We start from the raw sequence: 8,347 nt of genomic DNA, 5'->3' as shown, positions 1-8,347 counted from the left end.
ATGTCGTCGTCTTCCTATGGCACGACGCAGAAATGCCATACTTGCCAAAAAGTTGTGCATGTTGCGGAAATGTTTTCCGCTGATGGAATTCCCTATCACAAGATTGTTTCAATGCGACACTTGCAATGCACGTCTCGCTGTATGTATATAGTATTTTTTTTGTGAGGAAAACGGCCTCTTACTAATGGAGTAGGGTTGCATTTATATCGTTCGCACATATTGTTTGAAGCCCAACATTTAAGAAAATGTTTTTTCCTTTTGGAAATATATATTTCATTTTTATGCATGTGATGTTTTAAGAAAAATAACATTATTTGAATAATAATGATAGATAAGCAACTACTCAACAGTGGATGGGAAACTCTACTGCAAGCCTCATTTTGAACAACTCTTCAGGGAGACAGGCAGCTTCACTACTAAGAAGTTTCAATCAAGCTTAAGTCAGTATCCAAACCTCCTTCCATATTTATATTCAGAATTAGTGATTCTCATATTATATTTTCTTTCATTTTTGATCAGGTGGCAAACATCCAGAACTGGTAAACATCATTACAAAAAGAGGGGGGGGGGAAGACTTATTTTTTTGTTTAAAAAATTTGATTTATGAGGGTTATAATAAGTATGTTGATATGCACAGAATAGGACTCCTAGTAAAGTGTCAACCATGTTTCTGGCACGTTAGAAAAGTGTGCAGCCTGTAAAAAAACTGTTTACCCACTCGAGAAGGTATGTTTCATAACCAAATTTTAATTTAAATTAGAAAATGAAAAAAGTGATATATATAGAGAAGTGCAGGTGACGGTGGAGGGAGAATTTTATCACCAGCTATGCTTTAGGTGTGCTCATGGAGGTTGCACCCTAACCATGTCGTCTTACGCGGCCCTCGATGGAATCCCCTACTGCAAGACTCACTTTGCTCAGCTCTTCAAGGAGACGGGCAGCTACAACCATCTCACCAAGACTAGTTCTCTTAAGAAAAATGCTGTAGCCCTAGATCTTGATTTGGGTGACCCGCCCGCCGAGATCGAACCCGACGCCCCGGCTGAGCCTGCCCAAGAAGAAGAGACATAGATATCTCAATTTTTATTTAAGTAAATCCAACTTTGACTAGATATGTTACTAGTATTATTTTTCTGAAGTTGTAAGCAATCACATATATATTGTGTATTAAACTTTGATAAATAATTTACTCTAATAATCTCAAATTAATTATTATATATCTAAGTATATTTATTAGCATAAATTATAAAACCTACAATTTGTTTTCTCAAAGTAATTGATGAACAGTTCCACACATGGTCTATGAATAGCATAATGAAAAAAAAATTAAATAATCCGAGTGAATAATCAATTAGGTATGCTTTTTTCAGATAAAAATTGACTTACGTAGGCTATGACATGCACATAAAAGTTATAGTTTGTCTTTAATGTGATTCAAGTATAAATTTAAAAAATCAAAAGTCACTTTGCAATGGGTAGGTTTGATCAAGCTCTGCCAGTTTATTTATAGAAACGTTACATGTATATAGTACATTATATATTTAATTTGTCCTCTCTCATTGTTCTAACAATGCGAATAATGTAGAAAATGGTGGTCAAATGTTTCAAAGTTAAAAAGTCGTAAATTTCCACCGGATATACTATTCAATGTTCATAAGAAAGAGATATAAATACATTGAATATGTCAATTTAATAAATAAGATTAATCAAGACACAAATATGATCTAAATACATTAGTCAGAAAATAATTAGTTACCATCTACTTAAAATACGCATCTTTAAGTTAAATATAGTATTTTCCTAACCTAATGTATACAAAGATAAATATATATGTGATGATAAAGCCAAATATTTCAAATTTTCAAGCATAGTTGTATTTAACTAGTCCCTCCCCTACGCCCAACTTAAAGCCATTTCACATTTTAATCAATTTCAATAAAATCTTTTAAATTCTTCTCTTTATATTCTATTTTTAATATATTAGCCAACCAAATATCTTTAGCCGGCCCCAAGTAGGCTGGCCGGCCACCCCCACCACTTCAATTTCATACTTGTATATATACACTTCCAATAATTTCTTGCACACCACCAATCAAATTATATAACTCATAGATATACATATTTTCACTCACCCTTCAAACTCTCAATATCATCGCCTTATCTCTAAAAACCCTAGTTAAAGACTCCAACAAAACGGTGTAGCTGAGAGGAAAAGAAGAAACCCTAGAAAATGAGGCAACCGGGGGCGTACTCTAATCTTCTGAGTGGGGACAAGATGGGACCCTCATTCGCTGCCACTAGCAAGAATCAAGAAGATCATGAAGAATCAGGTGAGGATGTGAAAATGATATCGGGGGAAGCCCCCATCGTGTTCTCCAAGGCGTGTGAGTTGTTCATCGAAGAGTTGACGAAAAGGGCGTGGGCGATGACACTGCAAAGGAAGACAAGGACAATGCACAAGGAAGATGTGGCTGCTGCTGTTATGGAAACTGATATATTTGATTTCCTTGTTGGCCTTGTCTCTCACACTCCTAACCCTAGTGCTGCTATCGAGTCTTGAAGATGCATCTCTTTCTCTCTCTCTTCACATAATGTTTTCTTTTCTTTCTGTTACTTAAGAATATTATTTAATACACCGTTTTGTCAATACATTTTATATTGACACTGTCTCGACTTTAACTATTAAAGTATCATTTTTCTAAAAATATAAGAAGCATCTTGTTTATGGTAGAAGGGGAGTATTTAGTAGTATTTGATAATACTATTCTCTTTCAATAATAAATAATCAGTGGTTCAAGCCAACTTGTATTAGTGCGTGAGTTGTATTTATAAGTTTAATTTAAATTATACACTTGTATATGCGTGAAAAGTATTTGCTAGCAAATTACTAAATTCATTAGAAAATGTACACAACGTAGTGTATATTTCTTCTTCTTCTTGGTATAGTGATAAGTTTAGTTAATAGGTGATTCAAAGTAAGTGAAAACAATTGATTGTGCAATGCTAAGACTTGGCAAAGTCACTAAATCGACCAACTGGCTAGTTTAATTAAAAGTGTTTACCATAATCGGTAAATTTAATTTAAAGAGTTTTTTTCTTTATAATACTATAAAAAAGATTGAGCAGAGATCAATTTTCGTAATATGGTACTACTAATACATATTTTTATTTAATAGAAGATCTGTAATTGGAATTATGCTGAGTATATACGATTGGTCACGCAAATGATTTAAGCCATTAGTTTGAAAATTGTTCGCATATATCGCATATTTTAGTCAACTAATTAATTGATTAAACGTCATCTATATGACTATAGCTAACTAAAACGTGCGCTAACTTATTATCAGGTAAACACGCCAGATTTTATTATTATTAACTCGAGTAAAGGAACATAATAAGTTTTATCCTAAATAGAGAAGTTTCACCTAATTACTTTTTCTTTCTAAAACAATACAATCGGTAATTTATTTTATCTGTTTAATCGACTTTGAGCATTTTTTATTCATTAAAAACTATTGATGACACGCTTTGTTTAAGCTATCGTGAATAAGGAGTACTAAAATATATAAAAAATACAATCATAACATTTTTTTTCATCATTGTTCTGTCGTAGTTTTCTCTTATCAAATTTCTATATTTTCTTTTCTACTCTCTATATGTTGATTTTTAATAAAAATTGTAGGGATCAGACTATCCGGATTCACTAATTACCGAGACCTCTTTGGTCTTATACAAAATAGCTCAATCAAACTATCACCCACGCGACTGATTTATAAACACAAATACTAGTGATGGAGTACGTACTAAACAAGCCCAACAGCAGTAAAGCCCATCAGCCTAAGGCCCAAGAAAGAGTTCAGTTCGGCACAACCAAAGAGTATTAGTCCGGCATGACTAAGGAGTTCAGTTCGGCCCCAGCCTACAGCTCGGTAAAAGCCAACCAATCAAACTCTGCTCTCAGGTCGGCATCAAGCTCTACTCTCAGATCGGCAAAAGCTGCTCGGCAATAACTCAGCAGTTCGGTCTCAGTATTCGACCGAACTAGGAGATAGTGGACTCATGCAGGATTTCCACCTCCACTACACCCACGATCTATTTAGTGGTGTCAAGCAGTCATTAACTCATGCAGGATAGTGGACCCATGCAAGATCGCCACGATCTCCACGACATCCACTACCTAGTAAATAGCTGCATGCCACGATCTAGGTCCTTTGTATAAATAGAACCTAGATCAGATAGATAGGGTTACATTCTCTCGATCTCTAGAGATAGAATACAAAATAGCAAGTCTGTATTGTAAGCTGTAAGAAAACAGATCAAGCAATACAACTCTGCCCTCTTTTCTTCCCCGTGGACGTAGATTTACCTCAGTAAATCGAACCACGTAAATTCTCTGTGTCGTGATCTGCGTTTTTCCTGCATTCAAAAACATCAAATTTTCGCGGATTCATCACTGGCGCCGTCTGTGGGAAACAGAGAACCAAATTTGTGATAAAGCGAATTTTTGACCCTTTTTCCACCCCAAAAAAAAATGCATACCAGATCACATAACACCCATAATACCGTTCGTGATAACCGTGAGGAAGCTAGTCCAGCTCGCAGGTCTGAAAAACGGCCTCGGGAGACATCTACCTCCGGTTCTCACGAAGAAGGAACAAGCCACTCCAGGAGTCATCGCACCGAGTCTTCCCAGCAGCCCGATTTAAATGAAGCTGTCAAGCTGTTCTTGGCCGAGAAGCAGGAGGAGTTCTTAACCTTCCTGCAGAAGAGCCAACAGCCGGAGAAGACAACGACGGATTCTCCCTCCTCGTCTAGGCATGAAAGTCACTACCGCAGTAGTGACGTGTCTTCCAGGAGAAAGAATCCTCAACCCCGACATGTTCCTGTTCCTCCTCGGTACCGGAACCACAGGAGAACTCCATCTCCTCCGTACCGAAGAGATGTCGGGTTCGCCATGTACGGAGCATTAAAGACTCCGTTCTCGGACGATATCACCCGAACTCCTTTGCCGCGGAACTACCGAACTCCGTCGATAACCTATGACGGACTCGTGGATCCTCATGATTTCTTGGGACGCTATCAATATAACATGGCGAACCAGGGTCTCAACGAGGTCCACATGTGCAAGCTGTTCCCCGAGCTGCTCATCGGGAACGCCAGAAGGTGGTTCGACAGCCTTCCTCAAGGCAGCATTAGATCCTACCGAGATCTAATGGATGCTTTCCACAGGAGGTTCTTTCAGAAAGCGGAAGCCCGGATCACTTCGGCTCAGCTGCTTTCTATTCGTCAAGGTCGCGACGAAAAAATCAGCGACTTTATGACAAGATTCCACAAGGAATGCCTGCAAGTAGACGATCTCAACGATCTGCTTGTCATCTCGGCATTCCAAAATGGAATCCTGCCTGGAGCTCTCTACAGGAAGCTCGTTGAGTGCGGTCCGCAGACAGCTCAGGAAATGTGGGACATTGTGGACCAGTACTCCCGGGCCGATGAGGCAGACCGTCGCAAACGGTCGTTAGACAGCTCATCGTCCCGAGGAGACAGAAGGAAGCCCGATCATAGCGATCAGGGGCATCCTCGCCGGACTCCATTTGAAAGAATTCAAAGGGCTCCGGTGCGAGACAGATTGGGACCCCGTCTCAACCCCGAGAAGCCGCCTGCTCAGTTCGTACCGCTGAACAAGTCAAGAGCAGAAATTTTCGAACTACATTCCGATATGTTCGAAAGACCAAAGCGGATGACGAAATCAGCCGTGCGGCGACCTCAGGATCAATATTGCTCCTTCCATCAAGCCCACGGACACGATACCGAGGAGTGCCGAGATTTGGCTGCAGGTATTGATGTTCTTGTGAAAACAGGAACGTTAAAAAAATACCAAAGCAAGCAGCCGAAAAAGAACAAAAGGCAGAGAGGTGCGAACTGCAATCCTCAGGATCCGAAAAGGCATGAGGATCCCGAAGACGACGACGAGCCGCAATATGATGGAGTAATCCAGACTATTGATGCTCTCCCTGCCGGGAAGACTAAGTCGTCCCTAAAAGCAGAACGCAGAGGTTCCAATCAAGAGGAGCCAACACATAAAAGGCTGAAGAAAGACGAAGTGATTACATTTTCAGATGCCGATCCTGTCCCAGCCATCTCTCCTCACCAAGACGCTATTGTCATTCAAGCCGGAGTGGCAAACAAACTGGTCCACAGAGTATTTGTGGATACAGGAGCGTCAGTCAGCATTCTTTTTAAAGAATGTTTCGATAAAATGGAAGTAGATCCAGCTCGGCTCAGTCCGGCTCCACTTCCTCTGAAAAGTTTCGCCCAGGAGGACACCCGCCCTGAAGGTATTATCAGCCTTCCAATCACGGTGGGAAAAGCGCCTACAAGCTCCAATACGATGATCGAGTTCTTTGTGGTGAAAGCTCGGTCCCCGTACAACATCATCCTGGGGAGAGACTGGCTCAACACAGTTCGGGCCGTTTGCTCTACTTATCACCTCACCATCAAGATCCCCACTAAAGGTGGGATAGCGGTCATCCGAGGTGACCAAAAGAGAGCAAAGGAATGTCTGCAAATTGCGCTTAGAAGTGCCGAACAGTCAGATCGGCACCACCAAGCATAGCAATCACAGCGGCCGGAGTCAGAGGCGATGACCGAAGTCATACCGGAGCCGAACTCGATGACAGTTCAGCTGTACGAAGACGATCCATCCAGAACGGTTAAGATCGGCTTCGCGGGAACGCCTCTACTTCGGGAAAAAACCATCCAGCTCCTCAAGGAGTATAAAGACGTCTTTGCATGGTCTCCGTTGGACATGACCGGAGTGCCCCCCGAGGTAATCACTCATCGGTTAAATATTGATCCTTCGGTCCGGCCGATAAAACAGAAGCAAAGACTCTTTGCGGCAGAACGAAGTCAAGTCATCCATGACGAAGTCCGTCAATTATTGAAGGCGGATGTGTTATTCGAAGTGAAGTATCCTTCGTGGGTGGCCAATCCTGTCATGATCAAGAAAAAGGAAGGAGGATGGCGGATGTGCATAGATTTCACCGATCTAAATAAGCACTGTCCCAAAGATTGCTATCCCCTTCCGAATATAGATAAAAAAGTAGAAGCTTTGATCGGCTTCGAAATTTTCTGTTTTCTTGATTTATACAAAGGATATCACCAAGTATTGATGGATGAGAGTGACGCTCCGAAAACAGCTTTCATTACCGATTTCGGCATTTTCGCTTATAAAAAGATGCCATTCGGTTTAAAGAATGCCGGAGCCACTTATCAAAGGATGGTAGACAAGCTTTTTCGGCACCTGATTGGAAAGGAGGTCGAAGTGTATGTTGACGATATAGTCGTCAAAAGCAAAAGCACTTCGGAGTACGAGCACAACCTCAAATCCACTCTCAACGTGCTCAAGAAAGCCAACCTCAAACTTAATCCCCAAAAGTGTACCTTTTTGGTAGATTCGGGAAAGTTTCTGGGTTGTTGGGTTTCAAAGGACGGACTCAAGGCAAACCCCTCAAAAGTTCAAGTCGTTCAGAACATGGCAATGCCGAAGTCCATACATGACGTGCAAAGGCTAACCGGATGTCTAGCCGCACTGAATCGATTCCTTTCCCAAGCAGCCGAAAAGCAACTGCCGTTCTTCAAGGTATTGAAAAAGGCACCAAAGTTCGAGTGGGGAGCCGAGCAGAAAAAGGCCTTTGACGAGCTCAAAAGTTATCTAGCCGAGCTTCCTATTCTCTCTGCTCCAACCGAAGCCGAAGTAATTTTCTTATACTTAGCGGCATCCGATCAAACCATTAGCGCGGTGCTTGTACGAGAAGAAGGCCTAAAGCAGTTTCCCATCTACTTTACAAGCCGAGCATTAAGAGGTCCAGAAACAAGGTATCAACCTCTGGAGAAAATTGCTCTGGCGTTAGTAAATGCAGCAAGGAGACTGCGGCCATACTTCTATGCTCACAAGGTATGCGTCTTAACCGATCTGCCTCTTCGGCAAGTTTTGACCAAGCCAGAAGCATCAGGCAGAATCGCCAAATGGGCCATAGAGCTGGGAGAACACTCAATCGAGTACCTACCTCGGAAAGCCATCAAGGGACAAGCCTTGGCAGATTTTCTTGCAGAGGCCAAGTTCGATCAAGCAATCCCTGTCATTGCCGAACAGAAAAATTCTACCAATGCCGAACTAGCACAACCCTTGGAATCCGAAGTAGAGCCGCCGGACTGCTGGAGCGGATTCGTAGATGGAGCTTCAAACAAGATGGGAAGTGGAGCTGGTATTTTACTCGTCGCTCCCGACGGACACGAGGTAACCTACTCACTTCGGTTCCTATTCCCCACTACTAATAATGAAGCCGAG

General features: G+C 41.5%; 1 protein-coding gene and 1 pseudogene across 1 annotated transcript; both read left to right on the top strand.

Moving 5' to 3' along the window:
- LOC121790533 lies at nt 1-1,182 on the top strand (annotated as a pseudogene).
- Nucleotides 1,183-2,230: 1,048 nt separating this feature from the next.
- On the top strand, nt 2,231-2,560 carry LOC121790540 (nuclear transcription factor Y subunit C-2-like). The gene has a single exon (XM_042188733.1). It carries the CDS (start codon nt 2,231-2,233, stop codon nt 2,558-2,560), a length of 330 nt encoding a protein of 109 aa, XP_042044667.1.
- Nucleotides 2,561-8,347: the final 5,787 nt, after the last annotated feature.

The sequence above is a fragment of the Salvia splendens genome, unplaced genomic scaffold, assembly GCF_004379255.2.
Source record: "Salvia splendens isolate huo1 unplaced genomic scaffold, SspV2 ctg540, whole genome shotgun sequence".
In the NCBI taxonomy this organism is placed as follows: domain Eukaryota; kingdom Viridiplantae; phylum Streptophyta; class Magnoliopsida; order Lamiales; family Lamiaceae; genus Salvia; species Salvia splendens.
The sequence above is the reverse complement of the archived record's forward strand: the minus strand, read 5'-3'. Positions and strand labels throughout refer to the sequence as shown.

What these genes read in the sequence shown, in the direction of transcription:
- LOC121790540 (XM_042188733.1), top strand. Translation starts at nt 2,231, where the DNA reads ATGAGGCAACCGGGGGCGTACTCTAATCTTCTGAGTGGGGACAAGATG.